This window comes from Scyliorhinus torazame, chromosome 2 (genome assembly GCF_047496885.1).
Source record: "Scyliorhinus torazame isolate Kashiwa2021f chromosome 2, sScyTor2.1, whole genome shotgun sequence".
Lineage (NCBI taxonomy): Eukaryota > Metazoa > Chordata > Chondrichthyes > Carcharhiniformes > Scyliorhinidae > Scyliorhinus > Scyliorhinus torazame.
This window is the reverse complement of record NC_092708.1, coordinates 108,347,715-108,371,541: the sequence shown is the minus strand read 5'-3', so window position 1 is coordinate 108,371,541 and position 23,827 is coordinate 108,347,715. Positions and strand designations below refer to the sequence as shown.

General features: G+C 45.0%; 1 protein-coding gene across 2 annotated transcripts in view; it reads left to right on the top strand.

The window, feature by feature from the left end:
- Positions 1-23,827, top strand: part of galnt13 (polypeptide N-acetylgalactosaminyltransferase 13) — a 777,028-nt gene that overhangs the window by 655,118 nt on the left and 98,083 nt on the right. For both annotated transcript variants that reach the window (XM_072475323.1, XM_072475314.1), the window contains exons 9-10: positions 6,817-6,956; positions 15,253-15,351. In XM_072475323.1, coding sequence (XP_072331424.1) covers positions 6,817-6,956; positions 15,253-15,351 — 239 coding nt within the window. The remainder of the gene's footprint in view (positions 1-6,816; positions 6,957-15,252; positions 15,352-23,827) is intronic.

Genomic DNA, 23,827 nt, shown 5'->3' with positions numbered 1-23,827 from the left:
CATCACTGCATCATTGATTACGCCCCTTCTTATCCAGTGTAGCTCGTCCTGCCCTCAAAATCCAATGGCATTGTCAGCCTGCTTCATTACAATCTTACTTAAAACACTATACACATGGATCTAGGTTGATAACTTTTGAAAAGAAAGATTTGTTGATTACATTTCAGTTTGTTCTCGGTTTGACTCAAACCACTCAAACTATGATCTCAAAATTACAATATGAAACGACACACAAATACCACCACACTCAAAACGCAACTTCAGTGCTTTGACCAAAATTAATTAGGTAAACATGCTTGTGGTTCCCAAATTATAAACTCAAGGTTACTTCTCAGAAGATAAATCTTAGCAGAGATATATGAACATCCACAAACCAAACAAACATTCTCACAGCTCGCAAATATCACAGTTAACTGTTAGCCCTCTCTCACAGCTACAGATTCTCAAAGAGACAGCAATTTCACAATTGCTTAATTAAAATACTGAACAGGAGCCTCCATTTGACTTCATCATAAAACTTTATTTATTTTATTCTGTTATAATCTGCCTACTTACCATTGGCTGGGGACTAAGGACAATCCCACAATCCTGTGGGAGTATGAGCTTCCCCAATGAGGGGGGCGGAGAAACCATTAGTAAACTCCTCGTGTAAATAGAGCTGGCCAGTTTAGGAACCAGCAGGAAGGAGTGTGCAGCAAGGTAAGTTGCTGCTGCTGTTATATATATATATATATATATATATATAGGTTATTGTAAATAAATGTTATTACTTTGTATCCTTAAAACTCGTGCTGGATTCTTAATGGCCCTCACAAAATATTCCATTTAAGTCAGTTTCCAATTATTGATTTTATAGGCATTAGCTATTCTTAGAGACATATATTTTTTTTTTGGACAATTCAGAACAGATCAACTGTCTGCTGAAATGGTTAATTTTCCTACAGAACCTAAAGGGACGGAGATTGGGTGGAGAACTTGGAATGTCATTGCGTCCCTTCACAGAATCTTCACATAATCAAAAACCTATTTTGTTATTTCCTTTAATTTTACTCAAATTTCTTTCTTGTTCTTTAAATTGATTTCAATTTCCAATGTTCGCTACTTAGCCAGTGTTTGAAAGAAACCTTACTAGGTTTTTGTTTTAATTCAAATGAATTGAATTACTGCCGAGTTTATCTCAGAGGCACTGGTCTGGGAGGCTTGAATGGTTTGATCTCAAACTAAAATCCGATCTGGCAAATTTGAAAAAAAAGCTTCTTGGGTTTTCCAGCCCTTTTTACTGTGCAGCAGAGTGTCTATTGAAATCCACCTGGCTTCCACATTTTATCCATTGGGTTACAATGCTTCTGGATGAGAAAAAATAACATTGTACCTTCCCCTCCTCATTCCTCAATGACCTCAAAGTCTGTCTATTAGATTTAGCTTCATTTGATTTTTTTTTTTCTTTTTAACATGTCTTTTTAATCTAAATGGTGATTGAAGATCTTGTGCGAATCCGGGGCGTCTGCCTGGCAGGAAACCTCACCACTCAATAAAGTTCAAATTGGATTTAATCATCTTATCAATAAACTTTTGTTCAAGCTGTCAATTGGCACATCGGGGACCACTTCTGTCCCCACTCGAGCTCCAACTTTTTACTTGTCATTACTGGGTGGGACTAGAACAGTCAGTAATCTACTCTCAGAGGTCCGCTTTTAACTCGAGCGCAACTAGTAGTAGACACGTCTCTTGGCTTGTTGTCGGATCACACGTCAGTCACTTACTTATCATACACCTATAAGCAATTTCAGACAATACCTAACAATTGATTGATTTGATTTGATTTATTGTCACATGTACCGAAGTACAGTGAAAAGTATTTTCCTGCGGCCGAGAAACGTACACAGTACCTACATAGTAGAAACAAGAATAATCAACAGACAAATGGTACGTCGACAAAACAGTGAATGGTTACAGTGCGGAACAAGGGGCCAAACAAAGCAAATACATGAGCAAGAGCAGCATAGGACGTTGTGAATAGTGTTCATACAGGGAACAGATCAGTCCGAGGGAGAGTCGTTGAGGAGTCTAGTAGCTGTGGGGAAGAAGCTGTTCCTATGTCTGGATGTGCGAGTTTTCAGACTTCTGTACCTTCTGCCTGATGGAAGGGCCTGGAAGAAGGCAATGCCTGGGTGGTAGGGGTCTCTGATAATGCTGTCTGCCTTCCTGAGGCAGCGGGAGTTGTACACAGAATCAATGTGGGGGTGGCAAGTTTGTGTGATGCGTTGGGCTGAGTTCACCACAGTCTGCAGTTTCTTGTGATCTTGGGCCGAGCAGTTGCCAAACCAGGCTGATGCAGCCAGATAGGATGCTCTCTATCACACATCTGTAGAATTTTGTGAGAGTCAATGCAGACATGCCAAATTTCTTTAGCTTCTGTAGGAAGTAGAGATGTTGTTGGGCTTTCTTGACTGTTGCATCAACGTGAGTGGACCAGGACAGACTGTTGGTGATGATGACCCCCAGGAACTTAAAGCTATCGACCATTTCCACTTCGGAGCCATTGATGCAGACGGGAGTGTGTGTCGTGCTGCGCTTCCTGAAGTCGATGATCAGTTCCTTGGTCTTTCCAACATTTAGAGAGAGGTTGTTTTCGGTACACCATGCAACCAAGTGATTTATCTCCCTCCTGTAGTCTGATTCGTCATTGTTTGAGATGCGGCCCACCACAGTCGTATCTGGTTATTTATACCAGTGTGCAACCTAACCCAGTTAATGAAGGCAGCATGGTGGCACAGTGGTTAGCACTGCAGTCTCACGGCGCCCAGGTTCGATCCCGGCTCTGGGTCACTGTCCGTGTGGAGTTTGCACATTCTCCCTGTGTTTGCGTGGGTTTCGCCCCCACAACCCAAAGATGTGCAAGGTAGGTGGATTGGACACGCTAAATTGCCCCTTAATTGGAAAAAATTAGTTGGGTACTCTAAAATTATAAAAGAAAAACAGTTAATGGTTGTTCAGGAATGTGGTTGATTCAGCTAACAGCCATTTTGTGTCTTTAGTATTGCTAGCTCAGCGTACAGCCATTTTGTGTAACTTCTTTTAATTGTATGTCTGTCCTTTCTGATATTAGCAATTCTTAGGCTATAAAATCATAAACATTGTTTATACACTATCTATTCCTACAAATTGCCTCTTATACAGGCATCTAAGCCAGGGTACCTTTATCTGAAATCTTCTTTCTAAATCTGACTTCAACAGGGGTCACATACAACAACCGAACCCATGCCACAATCTCGGCCCAAACACAGACCTCCCCAAGATTTCGAACAAATACCTCCACTTGACCCAGTCAAAGACCTTCTCTGACACAATCACCTCTGGCATTCGCACCCCCGACGGGGTCACAATTAAACTTAGCAACCTCCTGATATTACTAGAAAGCTGCCTCCCCTTCACAAACCCGGTTTGGTCCTTTGATGGACCACTCACTCTGGTCAGACACCATCTTCTCTACCTGGATCATCACCTCATACCTCCAGGCTCTTCTCCACCCGTTCCAAAGTCGCACGGAGAGGTGCCACTGCCTCCTCAATCGCATTTAACTCTGTATTTCTTTGTGCTGCTGCCAAAATTCGTCCTTAATGAAACTCATCAACTGTTCCATTGGCAAAATTGCCAGTCAACTACGACCCTTCCCCCTCTGCCATTTTTCCAATTGATGCCGCGCCGTGAGTCTCCTTCAACTCTTTAGCCAGGGCTTGCACTGTCCTCTGTTGAGTTTGATACCTCGTAGACATGCCCATCCGCGGGAGAACTGCCCCCCCTCCACTCTTTGAGCAACCTTTCCGCCAAAATTCCCTGAAATCTGTGTAAAAGGAACAAAAAACAACGCCTCCAGGCAGGAGCCATCTGTGAGTAACCACTCACTCCATGGCCACGCCCAGACAAAATCGTTTAGACTGCTGAGGAGTGAACTAATAGTGGTGTTTAAAATAGGAGTTTTCAAAATGTGGGTCGCGACCATGCGTGGGTCACGGTCAGGTGTCACGTGGGTCAGAGCGATCAGTCAAACCGTTCCCACAGTGGCCCCTATCACAGGAGAATCGCCCAACAGCTGCTACCAGCTTTTACATTGAGATTGAAGGCCGCTGCCACCTTTTGAATGAAAATAAATGAGACTCTGTGGAGTCCTCCGGCCAGAAACGGCAACAGAGAGCAGGTCATACACTCAGCATGTACACTTGACGTCAGACGCCTTGTACATGCTTTTGGCACCAAATCATGTCGTGGAGTTGTTTCAATTTTCCAGCTGCTGGCAAGAAAATCGTGAAGATGGATTGTTTTCTCAAAAGTAAGAGACAACCAGGCACTCAAATAGGCAGTGCACTACAGGACAGTATCTCAGAACAGAATCTGCTGGTGAGAGCTGTACAGGAGAGTCAAGGGCTGGACAGAGCAGTGCTATTGTTATCTCTGTGCAGAGCTCCAGAGTCTCTGGTTAACAGCCTACAAAGAAGATACGTAAGTCAGGAACAAAGCAGTATAAAGATGATTTATTGAGGTAAGGTTTTATTAATTGTGCCAGTGCAGATAAGGATGGATGCCCATGTGAGTTATATCCAGGGAAGCACTGGCAAATGAGAGGAGAGGTTTCACATTTTGAAAGAGAAGTGGTGGGTGAAAATTTCTTTTCAGTTTGAGACTCCAGAGTCAGTTATTAACTCCAAATTAAAGACTACGCTGCTGCAGCTGACCTGTAATACCACATTAAAAACACGGCAAAAGCCCATGAGGCTGTCAGCATTCTGGAGTAGCATCTCCCAGGAATATCCAGTGCTAAGTAAAAAACGCATTTTGTTGCTATTGCCCTTCACGCAGACCTACATGTGTGAGGTTGGAGTTTCCGTTTTGATAAAGGTGAAGACGGCGCGAAGGAACTGGCTGAAGTCCGCACCTCTCCTCCTTTGAATCTGATTCAAGTGAGATTGTGAGGCCAAAGCAGGCTCCCCTTTCGCATTAAAGGTAAACAAACATGGCGTGTGTCACGAAGGTCGGCCGGGGTGAATCGCGAAGTTTGGCTGACGTGGGTCACGAAGGTCGGCCGGTGTGGGTTGTGACGGTCAGCCGGTTGGTAAAAGTGGGCCCCGGGAAAAAAAGTTTGAAAAACACTGGTTTAAAATGATAAAGCGATTCCATAAAAAAGATACACAAAGATGATTTCCTCTGATTGGGGAATCCAGAACAAGGGCCATAATCTTAAAATTACAAGGTGTCCCATTTTGGAGTAGATTCAGGAAGATTTTCTTCTACACAAAAGGGTGGAAATCTGAAAATCTCATCCCCCACAGAGAGTGGATGGTGGGTCAGTTGTCATTTTCAAGATTGAGATTGGTAGATTTTTATTAGGCCAGGGTCACAAAAGGTTATGGAGAAAAGGTGGTCAAACTGACCATAATTTAATCAGATAGCGGAGTAGGAGCCAGGACCTAAGTGGTCTATTCCTGTTGCTGTGCATCTTTGGAAAATAACAAGGTGCAATTTGTACAGTCAGTTTGCAGATGTCCAGCAACTGCAGTATTTTACTTTTTGTAAACTGAGATTATAGTGGTGGACTAAGACGTTCCTATTATATTTGACACTTCTTTGCTGATGCATTGTATCATTTTTTCCCATGTCACGAATTTTTGCACCAAGCTTTCATGTTATAACACTTAGATGTTCTGTTTTGTCGACTTTTAGCTGTCCTCATTCTTTTTCCTTCCGCTGCCATGTCTAAATGTTGTTCAATCTGCTGTTGTGCTCACTTTTTATTTGAAATGATCTGTTCATTTGAATTGAATCGTGTGAACAATCCATCCCGTTGAAAGTTTGCTGTTTATTTGAACCGCCTAAGTTAAGTTATAGATTCATTCAGATTACAGCCCCCAGATGGGCCTGTCCAGTGAAACATCCTGCTTAATTTAAGCAATTAAGTCTGTGGGCTTCCAATTAAATCTGGGCAAGATAGAGTAAATTAGTTCATCAAATAAATTGGAAATGTGGGAATCCTGGGCGAAATTCTCCTACTCGCCCTGCCACATTTCTGCCCTGACCGGCCGGCGGGAGTCTCCGTAACACCGGCCGGTCAATGGGGTTTCCCATTGTGGGGCAGCCCCACGCCGTCGGGAAACCCCCGGGCGCCGGCAAAACGGAGACTCCCGCCGGCGGAGAATGACGCCCCAGTTATTCACAGCAAGGCCCCACAAAGCAGATAAATGAAAAGTGAAGCTAGATTTCTTTTTGATTGTGTTCAGTGAAGGACGAACACTGCCTACTTTTGTTTAATAATACCATTTTTAAAAAAAAATCATTTTAATGAGGACGTGGGCGTCCAAACCAAAGTTAAAGCAAGAAAAAAGTTTTATTTGCAAACAGTATGTTTACACTCCCCGACCGGATACTTACCTGGTCGGTGACTTACTGGCCGGCCTTATATACACTGGGTAATAGAGATACCCACTCCTAGCAGGGGAGCTTGTACTTCGCAAGGACCATGGGGAAGACAAGCATTCGCACCCCGTAAGCCCAATGTGGGATATTATATCCATCTAAACAAACAAGTGGGATTTTGTATTAACATTTCATTTGTAAACTGGCCCTTCTGAAAATGCCCCAGCTCTCTCAGCATGCACCAATGGCTCAAGTCCTGGACTGTTAACCCTTCCCACCTTGATTAAATTTGTGTATTTTCTGCTAAAGCAAATTATAATTTCACGACACAGATATGCTTTCCATGACAGTAGCACTTTTTAAACCAACACCAGTAAATTGATACAATCCGTGTCTTTGTACTTCCAGGTGTTGTTAAAGTGGATTATGGGGATGTGTCAGCTAGAAGAGGCCTAAGAGAAAGACTGAAGTGTAATTCTTTCTCATGGTACTTGGAAAATATTTATCCTGACTCCCAAATCCCAAGGCGTTACTACTTACTTGGTGAGGTAAAATATTTATTCTTCTTGGGCAATCATTATTAACCTTTGTTTGGTAATGAGTAAGGATAATTTTAAAAAGAACTCTGAATTTGAGTAAAACATTAATATTGCTCTGGTCTGACATCTTTCAGTACTTTTTAGGATCGATTGTAAGAAAATCCTGGATAGTGTCTGCAGGTCAGGCAGCATCTAGAGAGAAACCGAATTAACATTTCTGGTGGATGATGTTTCGTCACAATGATTTTGATGAAAGGTATCAAACTGAAATGCCCATTCTATTTCTCTCTCTACAGGTATTGTTTGATCTGCTGAGTATTTCCTATGTTTATTTTCTTATTTCAGATTTCCAACATTGACATTATTTTGTTTTTGCGTTGGAATTGATTCGTGCTCTGGCTTGAAGAGCATAGAATTATATAGAATTAGAAGCACAAAGCAGGCCTTTTGGCCCAATCAGCCTATGCTGCTGGTTATGTTGCTGACAACCCTCGATCCTCCCACTCTATTTATTGATCTGACTCGATTAAAAATTCTTCTATTCCTTTCTCTCTTGTATCCATATCTAGCTTCCCCCTTAAACTCATCCATGCTACTCACCTGATCCACTCCATATGGTAACAAGTTACACAGTGGGCTGACTTTGAGTATTTTTATTTGCATTTCTGTATTTTTAAAATGCCGTCAACTTTGATACATTAATGAATCTCCATCATCCGTAAGGAAAATCGAAAAAAGATGAGGGTCCGGTAAAATACGTAGAATATGGTTATGATAGTTTGCAGGCTGAGTGGGAACACACCTGCATTTTCTCTAGCATTGTTCAGTGTTAATAGGTCAACAGTTGTCACCGTTTCCTGTCATGCCGTAGGCCCCAGAGTAGGATTTCCATTCAAAACTGAGCAATAAGCTGTCATAACTCTTGATCATACCTACAGACGGAACTCCACTAATTCTTGGAACTGTAGAATACCACAGCTCCCCTGTGATGTGTATAACATAGGTAATATTGGATAACAAATTCTACAAAGAATAATTTTGTACTTGGCTCCATACAACTGTGGCGTTTTATATCCAAATCAGTGTTCGTAGAAATAAAGCTGGTCTCACAGTCAAAACTCTTCTATGACTGTAAGGAAAAGGATCAGCCCTTTAAAGATCTCTTCACACTGGATTTCCTTTCCTCCAGCCAGTTGTTTTCGAGCGAAGCAGTATTTGCATGTGTACACAAATGGAACATACTTGAATATGTTCTCTCTGTGCATCTCTTGTCAGACCATAGTTAGAGCCATGTGTAGTTTTAGGCTTCACATTATAGAAATGATTCTGGGGCAAACAAAACTGTATATCCTGGACTCAGTTTGAGATACAAGAATGAAAAGAGAAGTTTTGAGCTGTTTGCATTAAAATATGGGCGATTAAGAGTTGATTTGATAGAGTTATTTACATTTTTGAAGGAGTAGGACTTGTCTCCAAATTGTTCCCAGTGATAAGGAAGCTGCATTAAGGGGATACAGATAAGTCATTTAAGATAGAAAGCGTAGAATCATACAGCACAGAAGGAGGCTATCTTGCCGATCAAACCTGTGTCTGTTCCTAACGATCCAATTGGCACCACTCTGCTACTCTTTTCCCAGAGCCTTTCAGTTCTTTTTCCTTTTCAAATATATGTCCTTTGAAAGTTAATTTCAAATGTACTTCCACTACCCTTTCAGGCAGTGCATTCTAGACCAAAGCAACTTGCTGCATTTTTAAAAATCACCTCATCTCCATCCTGGTTCTTTTCCAATTATCTCACAGTTGTGTTCTCTGGTTACTGACCTTCCTCCCAGAGGAAACATGTAATCAAAAACCTTCATCATTTTTATCACCTCTATTGAATCCTTTTTACACAGGTTTTAACTCTGTGGAACACAATACCAATCAATTAATGGAATGCAATATAATTTCATTAGTGATTGGAACGAAACCATATGAGCTTCTAAGAATAGGTCAGATTGATGGTTGAAGGAAAGGAGAACAAAGGGAGATGGGGAAAAGGCAGGCACCTATAGGGCTATTGTGCAACTGCAGAATTACACACCATCATGGATTAGTTAGGCCAAACAGCCAGTTTCTTCATTGTAATTTCTATGTAATTTTAAGGAACAAATTAAGTGAGGGGACAGCTCCAAAACTCCCAATTATTAAAACAGACGCATATACATCAATTTTGTTCATGTCTCAAATTTGGGCGTAATAGTACATCACCAGTCATAGAAGCCTCCAGTAATAACTTAAATGTCCTTGATAATATTTGCATAGAAATTCTAGATAGGCTTAAAGGGTTCAAAGACAGTGGGTGGAGAAATTCATTGGGCGCGATTCTCCGTTTGGGAGACTATGGGTTGAATTCTCCGGCCATTGGGATTCTCACCGGCAGTGCACCACACACGTGAATTTCCAGGCGATGTAGGTGGCTTCAATGAGAAATCCCATTGACAAGTGGCGGGAGTATAGAATCCCACCGTCAGCAAACGGTGCACCGCCAAGAAACAGGCGGCTGGGGGACCGGAGAACCTGTTCTGCCGCCGGGCGAATTGCTACTGATTTACATTCCCCTGAGAGCGCAAGTAATTCACTATTCACAAATTTATGCATGGCGAGGAATAGGTGGGATTCCCAGGGAAATCCCACTACCGGGCCACAATTTTGAGCGGGCAGCCCACAAGCAAAGTCCCGTGACCGCCCCTGAAGGGAACTGGCTATTTCTGATAGGTAAAAGGGTAAATGATTCAGCCATTTTAATGTAAATACTAAAGCCCAGTTTAAAGTCCATTTTAAAATGGATTTCATCATTATAAAAACACACAGCTTGTAGAATTTTCAGTGGCAAAGCACAGAATCTGAAACATTCAAAAAAGCTAGCTAAAGCTTATGCAGCATTTTACTGATATCATAAACTGACCATTATACTAATAGCAAAAGCTATGCAGGCATACCCAAGATCGCCATGACTACATGAACACACCATTGTTCAGAATACAGATAATAGATCAGTCATCAATAAACCAGTGAAAACCAGAATTGATTAAAAGGATATATCACATTCCAATACACACAAACATCTACAAATGCAACATATCCAAATATATGTCGAACATTGATGATTGACAACTAACCATCCAACCAAGTGCATTTGAAACCCATCCAAGCCAATCAGCACATTGCTGGAGTAGGGACAGATGGAGTCACACTGATAACATTCTCCTTAAAGCTAGAGGTCCGGTCAGCCATTTTCCATCCAGGATCACTCTATACCTTTCATCTAACTACTCACTATCCTTATTTTGTATTTTCATATTTCCACTCTAACACTTGAAGTTCGCGCAAGCTGTTTTGCTTTGAGCAAAGAACCGTTACTGTATTTTGAAAGTTAAGTCTGTTGTCAACCGTTGAGCCAATTATTTCTCTTAAAGTGTTTTGCTGGCAAGGGCTTTTTGAGAACATTTGATTTGTAACCACAAGAAGATCCTAGACTCTCAATTATAATCAATACACACAATAAAAGATTTTTATTTCACATCCGAGGAGCGTAACTTAAATTCTATTGCATTTTGAAGTGTATACGAGACTACACTTAAACCGCACGGTAGAATCCTACAGCCCCCCCCCCCCTCCCCCCACCCTCACCACAAATCAGTCCCCCCTGGTGCAACTCCCAGATTATCTGGGTATCTCCCCCCAGGTGACCCTAATCAATCCTCCCTCCCCCGGGTGGGTACCGGAGCAATAGGTCAGAAAGTGAAAAGATTGAGGGAGAGCTAGGAAATAGGGCCAGTATGGTTCTGAGGCAGAGCAGACAGGGAGATGTTGCTGAAAACAGCGGGACTGGTGGCCTGAAGTGCATATGTTTTAATGCAAGAAGTATAACAGGTAAGGCAGATGAACTTAGAGCTTGGATTAGTACTTGGAACTATGATGTTGTTGCCATTACAGAGACCTGGTTGAGGGAAGGACAGGATTGGCAGCTAAACGTTCCAGGATTTAGATGTTTCAGGCGGGATAGAGGGGATGTAAAAGGGGTGGAGGAGTTGCGCTACTGGTTTGGGAGAATATCACAGCTGTACTGCGGGAGGACACCTCAGAGTGCAGCGAGGCTATATGGGTAGAGATCAGGAATAAGAAGGGTGCAGTCACAATGTTGGAGGTTTACTACAGGCCGCCCAACAGCCAGTAGGAGATAGAGGAACAGATAGGCAGACAGATTTTGGAAAGGAGTAAAAGCAATAGGGTTGTTGTGCTGGGAGACTTTAACTTCCCCAATATTGACTGGGACTCACTTAGTGCTAAGGGCTTGGACGGGGCAGAGTTTGTAAGGAGCATACAGGAGGGTTTCTTAAAACAATATGTAGATAGTCCAACTAGGGAAGGGGCTGTACTGGACCTGGTATTGGGGAATGAGCCCGGCCAGGTGGTAGAAGTTTCAGTAGGGGAGCATTTCGGGAACAGTGACCAGAATTCAGTACGTTTTAAAGTGCTGGTAGACAAGGATAAGAGTGGTCCTAGGGTGAATGTGCTAAATTGGGGGAAGGCTAATTGTAACTATATTCGGCGGGAACTGAAGAACCTATATTGGGGGCAGATGTTTGAGGGTAAATCAACATCTGACATGTGGGAGGCTTTCAAATGTCAGTTGAAAGGAATTCAGGACCGGCATGTTCCTGTGAGGAAGAAGGATAAATACGGCAAATTTCTGGAACTTTGGGTAACGAGAGATATTGTAGGCCTCGTCAAAAAGACGAGCAAGGGCTGGTTTAGCACAGTGGGCTAAGCAGCTGGCTTGTAATGCAGAACACGGCCAGCAGCGTGGGTTCAATTCCCATGCCGGCCTCCCCGAACAGGCGCCGGAATGTGGCGACTGGGGCTTTTCACAGTAGGTCATAGAAGGCAGAGAGTAGCAATGGAAGTGTGCTTTTCCGATTGGAGGGCTGTTACTAGTGGTGTTCCGCAGGGTTCAGTGCTGGGACCTTTGCTGTTCGTAGTATGTTTAGAGGAGATGTACGAGGCAAGTTTATTTACACAGATGGTAGTGGGTGCCTGGAACTCGCTACCGGAGGAGGTGGTGGAAGCAGGGACGATAGTGATGTTTAAGTGGCAGCTTGACAAATACATGAATAGGATGGGAATAGAGGGATATGGACCCCGGAAGTGTAGAAGATTTTAGTTTAGACGGGCAGCATGGTCGACGCAGTCTTGGAGGTCCGAAGGGCCTGTTCCTGTGCTGTACTTTTCTTTGTTCTTTGACTCCATAACGAAGGAAGCCCCCCCCCCCCCCCACAGGGGCCCCCTTAATAGGGATGCCTCCCACAGGGACCCCCTTAATAGGTGCACCCCACATGGTTCTCCTTAATAAAGGGGGCCCCTTAACAGGGGGAACCCCCCACAGGGCCTACCTTAATAGGGGGACATGCCTCCCCCCCAGGACTCCTTTAATAGGGAATCCTTCCCTGCAAGGGCCCCCTTAACAGAGGATTCCTCCAGGACATCCTTAATAGAGGGACCCCCCAGGGATATGAAAGAAAACCGTGACAGAGACACCCTAACTAAAGGTACCCCCCACAGAGGTCCCCTAAATAGAGAGACCCCCCCACAGGCACACCCTAACTAGAGAGACACCCACAGGGACCCCCTAAATAGAGGTAACCCCCACAGGGACCCCTAAATATAGAGACCCTCCTGCAGATCCCCCAGAAATTAAACCCTATCTGGAAGCTAGAGAACAGTCCAGACAGGGGCATTAAAGGAAAGTACAGTTGTAACACTTATCTGGAAGCACCACCTGTCCATTCCTGGAAATAGAACAGTTGATACCTATGTTTAAACCCCTCAGATCATGTAGCTGGAAGCCGTTCACTTATTTCTAGTAATGGGCTGTGATTGACAACTTCCACAAAACAACTGCAACCTTGAATCATTCAAGTCTCCCTTCATGGGTGAGTGACACTGAGCTCTGAAACCCCAATGTTTACAAACGTCAACCACATCAAAGAGAGCTAAGTGCATTCCAATCACTTGCGTTTGGTGAAACCTATAGTAGTCCCCGTCATTAAGACCCATTTGCATTCATTTACATCCTCCTGCTTGCGCATGGGCTCAACCCCCGATCTCACCACCAGTGGGGGGTCGGAACATCATGATCAGATGGGTGGACGTCGATGCCAACTTTTCGGTTCTCCCTCACATGACCCCGCTATCGGTAGCAGGTGACGGAGAATCCAGACCATTGGGTTGCACTGCTTCACGTGGCATATCACAGACCATGTCACTATAGACCATTCCCCATGTGGAATGTGTGGCATTTCTCAATCATATCAGTGAGGAATGCTGTGTGGGTAACAGCCCATGATGATGTTGTCTGCTACCAAGGAAAAGTCCCACCCACGGAGACAGGACCACAAATCACCACCCTATAAGAAGCGCAGGCTGTCTCTAAGTAGCATTACCCACTCACAGTGACAACCGCCCCCCCCCCCCCCCCCCCCACCTGCCAAAACAGTGCAGGCAGCATTTGTTACACACAGAAATCATTTTAAACAGCTGGCAGCAGAATTTTGATGCACTGCCGGCAACACAGTGAATTGGCATTAGTAAATCACATACCATGGGTGAGATTCTCCGACCCCCCGCTGGGTCGAAGAATCGCCGGGGGCTGGCGTGAATCCCGCCCCCGCCGGTTGCCAAATTCTCCGGCACTGGATATTCGGCGGGGGCGGGAATCGCGCCGAGCCGGTTGGTGGCCCCCCCCCCCGCGATTCTCCAGCCCGGATGGGCCGAAGTCCCGCTGCTAAAATGCCTGTCCCCCGGGGTCCTGGGGGGGGCGCGGGGCGATCTGGCCCCGGGGGGTGCCCCCACGGTGGCCTGGCCCGCGATCGGGGCCCACCGATCCACGGGCGGGCCTGTGCCATGGGGGCACTCTTTTCCTTCCGCCTTCGCCACGGTCTCCACCATGGCGGAGGCTAAAGAGACTCCCTCCACTACGCATGCGCGGGAATGCCGTCAGCAGCCGCTAACGCTCCCGCGCATGCGCCGCCCGGAGATGTCATTTCCGCGCCAGCTGGCGGGGCACCAAAAGTCTTTTCCGCCAGCTGGCGGGGCGGAAATTCGTCCGGCGCGGGCCTAGCCCCTTAAGTTGGGGCTCGGCCTCCTAAGGTGCGGAGCATTCCGCACCTTTGGGGCAGCGCGATGCCCGACTGATTTGCGCCATTTTGGGCGCCAGTCGGCGGACATCGCGCCGATACCGGAGAATTTCGCCCCCTGATCCCCAAATCCATTTTCCAGGAGTTGGCCAGATTAACACTACCCGTTCCAGATCTTCAAATTACGCTCACAGTAGCACAGTGGTTAGCACTGTTGTTTCACAGTGCCAGGTTCATTTCCCGGTTTGGGCACTGTCTGTGCGGAGTCTGCACATTCTCCCCATGTCTGCATGGATTTTCTCCGGGTGCTCCGGTATCCTCCCACAACTTCCGAAAGACGTGCTGTTAGGTAATTTGAACATTCTGAATTCTCCCCCGGTGTGTCTGAACATGCGCCGGAATGTGACGACTAGGGGCTTTCACAGTAACTACATTGCAGTGCTAATGCAAGCCCTCTTGTGACAATAAAGATTACTATTATTATAATGCCCCTCGAAGTGGTGCTATGCAAAGAAATCTCTCCTCCAATAAATCCACATGGATGAATGTTATTCTGTGCAGCTGAAGCATCAAATAAAACTAAGGACAGAATCTACAAAGTGTTGATAGTCATGGTGGAGCTAATGAACACAGGGTTGATTCCACTTTTTGGAAACAGGCCAAGCTGGATTCCTACATTCAAAATGGCCATTGCATCAAACCTTACATTGGAAAGTGGCAAAAAAAAGTTGGAATTTGTTCTCAGGAACAAATTGTCCTGCAATGACCTAACAAATGGCAGTGTACACAATTTGAAAGTGACAAAAAAAAATTGAGAAGTTATAATACTCCACACAGCACATGCCAGAATTTCTCCTTTTAGCCTTCAGTTGTGTAATCTTGTTCCGAATCATCACGTTTTGTCCCTCTTTTAAATGTGCTAATTCCATTAGATGGCTGTTTATTCTACATATCCATGCTCAATGAGAAGGAGTGGAGACTTGAATTTTTCTGATCATAGTTTTGATTGAGGCTAGTTCGTGCTGGTAACAGTGTACCTGGGTGTATGTGGTGCAGAAAATTTGAAGCTGCAGTGATTTCAACATCAATATGTTTGTCCCCAACTATTCAAATCTCATTACTTTCAGATTAGAAATGTTGCTACAAACCAGTGCCTCGATAATATGGGGCGGAAGGAAAATGAAAAAGTAGGCATCTTCAATTGCCATGGCATGGGAGGAAATCAGGTAAGATCCCAATGTTTCATGGCAGGATTGTTATAATTTGTTCCTTCCATTTCCTGCCTCATACCTGGGCACAATGATAGGTTGGCCGGTTGCCAGGCTGGCAGACCAGTAGCATAGGATTGCAGCTAGGGAACCAATGGGACTTTCCCTGGCAATTTTGAGGAGGGAGGGAGAGAGACCCCTTGGAAATCTATGTGACAACAGTTGAATTTAATTAAGGCTTCCAATTGTACTATTGGAGCCTGATTTAAATATGTTAGTGAAGTGTTCCACCTCAACTTACACGCTAGAAAATCTACTACCTCCTGAATGCAGGGCGTTCACATGTCAGGAAAACTGCCATTGTAAAAACAGCAACAGGTGCATTCCCAGTGAATTGGGGGCATTTTCCCTATTTAAATATTTTTAACCGGGCTTTATAAACATTTTATTGGATTCTTGCATACACAGCAGTAAAAACAGGATGGACACGATTCGAAAAAGAATTTGTGTGCTATTATGTGTAAACTTAAGGAACCCCAGCAAAGTAATCTAGTCAAGTAGCAAAATTCGTATAGCTAGTGGTCACGGGATTGAATATCTGTGGGCCTTCACTCGGGAGAAGGACATGATGGATGTTGAGGTCAGGGATAGGTTTGTGAATGCTGTTGAGAACATCAATATATCAAAGGAGGAAATGTTGAGTATCCTAAATTGCATTAAGGTAGACAGGTCCCCGGGGCCAGATGGGATCTATCCCAGGTTACTGCGGGAGGCAAGGGGAGAAAAACCTGGAGCTTTAACAGATATCTTCACATCCTCTTTGACCACAGGAGAGGTTCCAGAGGACTGAAGAATAGTAAATATTGTTCCCTTGTTTAAGAAAGGAAGCAGGGAAAATCCAGCAAATTATAGACCAGTGAGCCTGACACCAGTGGTGGGGAAGCTTTCAGAAAAGATGCTGCGGGACAGGATAAATGCACATTTGGAGGAAAATGGACTAGTTAGTGACAGTCAGCATGGTTTTGTATGGGGAAGGTCATGTCTCACCAACTTGATTGAGTTTTTTGAAGCGGTGTCAAAGAAAATTGATGAGGGAAGGGCTGCGGATGTAATTTATGTGGACTTTAGTAAGGCGTTTGACACGGTCCCACATGGCAGACTGGTATAAAAACTAAAATCAAATGGGATTTGGGGTGGGCTGGCTGGATGAATACACTGGCTTGGTTGTAGAAGCCAGAAAGTAGCAGTGGAAGGGTGTTTTACAGAACGGAGATCTGTAGGTAGTAGTGTTCCGCAGGAATCAGTGCTGGGACCTCTGTTGTTTGTAGCATATATAAATGACCTGGAGGAAAATGTGGGTGATCTGATTAGTAAGTTTGCGGATGACACGAAGATTGACGGAGTTGCTGATAGTGCCGAGGATCGTCAGAGTACACAACAGGATATAGATAGATTGGAGACGTGGGCACAGAAATTGCAGATGGAGTTTAATCTGGACAAATGTGAAGTGATGCATTTTGGAGGATTAAATCTAGTTATGAATTATATTGTTAGTAGCAAAACCCTTAAGAACATTAACATACAGATGTATCTGGCCACGGTGATTAAGAAGGCATATGGCATGCTTGTCTTCATCAGCTGGGGCATTGAGCACAGGAGTTGGGAAATCATGTTATATAATGCTATAATAAAACCTTTGTTCGGCCGCATTTGGAGTTTTGCGTGCAGTTCTGGTCACCACATTATCAGAAGGACATGGAAGCTTTGGAGGGAGTGCAAAGAGGATTCACCAGAATGTTGCTTCCTCTCAAGGGTGTTGGCTATGAGGAGAGGTTGAATAAATTAGGATTGTTTTCACAGGAAAGACAGTGGAGACCTGATAGAGGTCTACAAAATTATGAGAGGCACTGACAGGGTGGATAATCAGAGGCTTTTTCCAAGGGTGGAAGTGTCAGTTACAAGGAGGCACAGGTTCAAGGTGGGGGGGGGAAGTTTAAGGGAGATATGCGGGGTACATTTTTCACGCAGAGAGTGGTGGGTGCCTTGAACGCACTGCAAGAAGGATGTGGTGGAAGCAGGCACATTAGCAACATTTAAGAGGAATCTCGATGGGTACATGAATAGGAATGAAATAGAGGGATACGGACCAAGTAAGGTCAGAAGTTTTTTTTTTAGTTAGGCCATCATGATCGGCGTAGGCTTGGAGGGCCAAAGGGTCTGTTCCTGTGCTGCAATTTTCTTTGTTCTTTAAACCTGTCTTATTTGCCTGCTGTCCATCTCTGTCTCTGGCAATGCCAGTGTTTGTAGGAACAGGGGAAATTTGCATGGACACCTGCACTTAAGGACTAGTGTCAACCTGCCAGAGAAGCTGTTTAATGTAACAGAATTAATTGGATCTGGAAGAGTTGTCAGGCTGCCACCCTCTACCACCACTGCCTCACCACAGAAGATGAGTTTCTGCTCCCATGATTGCTTTGTAAGAGGGTTAATAATTATTTTATTTTAAATCCTACCTTTTCAGTCTTCAGGCACCCAGGCTTAATTAAACCTATGTCTGGACCCCAGATAGTTCCATTTCTGCCATGAAGGCAATTGGTGTGCCTGTTCTCGACAGTCATTCCATCAGAAAAATAGGTCTCTAAGGGCAAAGATCGTCGGAACTCCAAAAGATTTTCATTTTTTTATTTTTTTTATTCTCCTCCTTTTTCACCCATCAACAATAAACAATAATCAACAAGATATGTCAATTCCCATAATAACAACGATCCCATCCGCCCACCAACCCCCAAACCTCAACCCGCCTGTTTACATAAACAAATGACAAAAAGGAATCAGGGATTACCCGTAGTCACCCTTAATCTACACGGCTCTCCACCCCCCCATCCCCCCACCCACCCCCCCAACCAACACCATCCAGCCTCTAAGAGAGTACCGTACATGATACCCCAAAGTTGTACCCCCCACCCCCCACCCCAAGTCTCCAGCTCCTCCCGTCCAATGCCTCTTGTAAAACTCCTCCTCCCAACCTCGGTTCCCTCCCCCAACCTCGGTTCCCTCCCCCCAACTTTCCACCCCGGCTAGACCACTCGGACCCCGTTCTGTCAGGCTCCGATGGCTGTAGCCCCTCCCCCCACCTCACTCCCGTTCACTGGCCGGCTTAAACCGGCCAGCGTGGATGCCCCCGCCCGGGTCCCTTTCCCCCTTGCCCGGCCTGAGGAAAGCCCAAAAATCCCCTTTTAGCACACAAACCCCGCATATCCACCTACACCCCAAAGAGCCCTCCTTTCGAGTGAAAGTCCCGTCCCTTCCCTTGTCCAAATATATGCAACATTGTCTCCTTTAGCCTCTACACCCGCGCGCAGTGATACAAAAAAAAAGAAGAAAATACAGTCATGAGGTTACATCGGCACATGGCCATTCCTCAATTTGTCAGTTCTGCCACAGTCCTTCTGCCTTCGCAAACTCCTCCGCTGCTTCCGCCGTTCCAAAATAAAAGTCCCTGAGCTTGTAAGTCACCCTCAGCTTTGCTGGATATACAATGCCGCACTGCACCTTGCCAATGTACAGTGCCCTCTTCACCCGGTTGAAGGCAGCCCGCCTCTTCACTAGCTCCACCATAAAGTCCTGGTATACACGTATACCAGCTCCAGCCCACTGCACCACCCGCTTCTGTTTGGCCCAGCTCAGGACCTTCTCCTTCACACTGTACCTACGGAAGAACAGAGTCACTGCCCTTGGCGGCTCACTCGCCTTTGGTACAGGCCTCCACGACCGATGAGCCCGATCCAGTTCAGATCGGGAGGGGTACTCCCCCTCCCCCAGTAGTTTTGCCAGCATCGCGGCAAAATACTCAGTCGGCTTCGGTCCTTCAACTCCTTCGGGCAGCCCCACGACCCTCAAATTCTGTCGCCTGGATCTGTTTTCCAGATCATAGAATTTACAGTGCAGAAGGAGGCCATTCGGCCCATCGAGTCTGCACTGGCTCTTGGAAAGAGCACCCTACCCAAGGTCAACACCTCCACCCTATCCCCATAACCTAGTAACCTCACCCAACACTTCCATTTTTCCTCTCAGATTCTTGTTCGTGTCCATATCCTTCCGCATCTCCTTCCCCATCGAGGCAAGTTGATCACCGTGCTGCAATACCGTCTCCTCCACTTCCTTAAGCGCCTCCCCTTGCTCTCGCACCTCCGCCACTGCGCTCGCCACCGCCGTCTTCACCGGGGACACCGCCTCCTCCACCAGCACATTCAAAACCTCCCTCATCTCATTCCTCACCATCTCCATACATTACTCAATCTGCGTCAACTGCTTTTGGAATTCCGCAGCCATCACCTTAGTTAGTTCTTCAGCCGTAAGCACTGCGGCCTCCCCTGGTGCTCCAGCCTCCATTTTCTTTGTTGACCCCGCGGTGACCTTTCCCCTCTCCAACGGACTTTCAGCCGCTTTTTTCCCGGCCGTTCTTTTGGTGATTTTCGACATCCTTCTTCTCCTTGCGCTATCCCCCGACTTTTACTGCCGTCGCTGGCCCTAGGACCGTGCGTTACTCCACGAAAATGCCGTTCCCGAACGGGAGCCCTCCAATGTATGGCTGCCTCCCGCCCGCTGTCACCGGAAGCCCCAAAAGATTTTCATTCTTTACTAAAATATAAAATTTCACAGATATATAAGCATCTGTCAAAATGAAAGTTTATTATACCAAATAAAATTGGTGTGGGGAATTTGGCTGCTCAGGACAAGTATACAGCTGATACCAATTTGATGTTGGACTGCAACTGACTACACAGCGTGAACTAAAGGTCTGAAGACCTGGATAAGCACCATTATTTGTAGAACCTTTGACTTTTGAATGTTGCGTCATACCCTGACCTTACTCCTGTTATTCCCATATATAGATCTGTGCAGGCTATTTTTAAAATTCGGAAATGCTTTTAATGATCCTCATATAGGTGACTTTGAAACTTTGATGTATTGTAAAGGGTACTGTATAATACAATTGAACCTTCATAAAAGAGGTGAATCGCATTGACTGTAATTTAACTTTGCATTGTGTTTATAATTGCTACCATCCTGAAAATAGACATTTAGGATGTAACTGATAGAGGTACCCTGAGGCTGAAATGACTGGTGATGGAGGCTGGATGTATGACTGTGCTATTATATCCATAGATCTGTATCTATCTGAGTTGCATTGAGGCAATTGCACCTAAGCACATTTCTTTTGTTGCAAAAATATACTTTATTCATAAAAGATCTGAAAGAACATTACAAACATTTCAAAGTGGCCATCACACAAAGTGCAATAATATTCAGGTTTTCTACATACGCCATGTTGCACTAGGGGTGCTCAAATACAATCAAAGAAACGTTACAGACATTTCAAAATGGTCATTATAAATGGTGCCAAGGTATTCAAGTTGCACTCTGAAGTGCTACAATACAATTGTGATACATGTAATATTCAAAGTGAGTCATACGTTTCAAGTGGGTTCTATACAATTTCCAGCCCCTCTGTTGGTTGAACAGTCTTAGACAGTGACCTTCCCCTATTGCTCCTCTACGATTGCTGCCTCCAGCTTCAGTGCATCCCTCAGCACATAGTTATGGTTTTGGAATGTGCCAGTCTGCAACACTGGGTCGGGGACAACTCTTTGCACTGGAAGGCCAACAGGTTTTGGGCAGACCAAAGAGCGTCTTTCGCCGAATTAATGATCCTCCAGCAACAGCTGATGTTTAGCTTGGTGTGCGTCTCTGGGAACAGCTGAAGAGCACAGAGTCCACCTTTACGGAGATCCTAGGGATGAACCTCAACAAAAACCATCTCACCTCCCTCCAGACCTTTTTTGCAACGGTACATTTTACAAGGAGGTGGACAATTGTTGGAGCTAAATCTTTTATGGGATGTAGTGTGTATTCATCCTCTTATCAAGAGGATGGTGACTATGGTGAGGTATACTGCACAATAGACAACTCAGGAGGAGTCCCTAGTAGTTCCTGTCCATTGAACGAATGTCAAATCGATACTGACCAGTTGACGATCATCATTATGAACTGGCCTTGTGGAGAACAAGAAGTGGGGTCTCGTGTGCCAGCTCTGAAATTATGTATAAGTCATGATGGGTGAGTGGGACTGAATGAACTTGCCGTGGCAGAAATGATAAACTGATAGGGAAGTCAGATAACTCCTTTGCATTACTTTGGCCAGTGACCACCCCCCACCAGACTGACCATAGAATCATAGAAGTTTACAGCATGGAAACAGGCCCTTCGGCCCAACCAGTCCATGCCGCCCAGTTTTTACCATTAAGCTAGTCCCAGTTGTCCGCACTTGGCCCATAACCCTCTATACCCATCTTACCCATGTAACTATCTAAATGCTTTTTGAAAGACACAATTGTACCCGCCTCTACTACTACCTCTGGCAGCCCATTCCAGACACTCACTACCCTCTGAGTGAAGAAATTGCCCCTCTGGGCCCTTCTGAATCTCTCCCCTTTCACCTTAAACCTATGCCCTCTAGTTTTAGACTCCCCTACCTTTGGGAAAAGATGTTGACTATCTACCTTATCTATGCCCCTCATTATTTTATAGACCTCTATAAGATCACCCCTAAGCCTCCTACGCTCCAGGGAAAAAAGTCCCAGTCTATCCAGCCTCTCCTTATAACTCAAACCATCAAGTCCCGGCAACATCCTAGTAAATCTTTTCTGCACTCTTTCTAGTTTAATAATATCCTTTCTATAATAGGGTGACCAGAACTGCACACAGTATTCCAAGTGTGGCCGTACCAATGTCTTGTACAACTTCAACAAGACGTCCCAACTCCTGTATTCAATGTTCTGACCAATGAAACCAAGCATGCCGAATGCCTTCTTCACCACCCTGTCCACCTGCGACTCCACCTTCAAGGAGCTATGAACCTGTACTCCTAGATCTCTTTGTTCTATAACTCTCCCCAACGCCATACCATTAACTGAGTAGGTCCTGGCCTGATTCGATCTGCCAAAATGCATCACCTCACATTTATCTAAATTAAACTCCATCTGCCATTCGTCGGCCCACTGGCCTAATTGATCAAGATCCCGTTGCAATCCTAGATAACCTTCTTCACTATCCACTGTGCCACCAATCTTGGTGTCATCTGCAAACTTACTAACCATGCCTCTTAAATTCTCATCCAAATCATTAATATAAATCACAAATAACAGTGGACCCAGCACCGATCCCTGAGGCACACCACTGGTCACAGGCCTCCAGTTTGAAAAACAACCCTCTACAATCACACTCTGCCTTCTGTCGTCCAGCCAATTTTGAATCCAATTGGCAACCTCACCCTGGATCCCGTGAGCTTTAACCTTCTGCAACAACCTACCATGCGGTACCTTGTCAAAGGCTTTGCTAAAGTCCATGTAGACAACATCTACTGCACTGCCCTCATCTACCTTCTTGGTCACTCCCTCAAAAAACTCAATCAAATTTGTGAGACATGATTTTCCACGCACAAAGCCATGCTGACTGCCCCGAATCAGTCCTTGCCTCTCTAAATGCTTGTAGATCCTGTCTCTCAGAATACCTTCTAGCAACTTACCTACTACAGACGTTAGGCTCACCGGTCTGTAGTTCCCAGGCTTTTCCCTGCTGCCCTTCTTAAACAAGGGCACAACATTCGCCACTCTCCAATCTTCAGGCACCTCACCTGTGGCTGCCAATGATTCAAATATCTCGGTTAGGGGACCCGCAATTTCCTCCCTAGCCTCCCACAACATCCTGGGATACATTTCATCAGGTCCCGGGGATTTATCTACCTTGATGCGCTTTAAGACTTCCAGCACCTCCTCCTCTGTAATATGCACACTTCTCAAGACATCACTATTTATTTCCCTTAGTTTCCTAACATCCATGCCTTTCTCCACCGTGAATACCGATGAGAAATATTCATTCAGGATCTCACCCAACTCTTGTGGCTCTGCACATAGATGTCCTTGTTGATCCTTAAGAGGCCCGACTCTGTCCCGAGTTACTCTTTTCCCCTTTATGTATCTGTAGAATCTCTTTGGATTCTCCCTTGCATTATTTGCCAAAGCAATTTCATGTCCCCCTTTTGCCCTCCTGATTTCTCTCTTAACTCTATTTCGACAATCTCTGTACTCTTCAAGGGATCTACTTGATCCCAGTTGCTTATGTACGTCATATGCCTCCTTCTTCTTTTTGACCAGAGTCTCAATATCTCGAGTCATCCAGGGTTCCCTACTTCTACCAGCCTTGCCCTTCACTCTAAAGGGAATGTGCTTACCCTGCACCCTGGTTAACACATTTTTAAAAGCCTCCCATTTACCAGCCGTCCCTTTGCCTGCCAATAGTCTCCCCCAATCTACCTCTGCAAGTTCCTGTCTGATACCATCAAAATTGGCCTTGCCCCAATTAAGAATTTTAACTTTTGGGCCAGACCTATCATTCTCCATAGCTATCTTAAAACTAATGGAATTATGGTCAC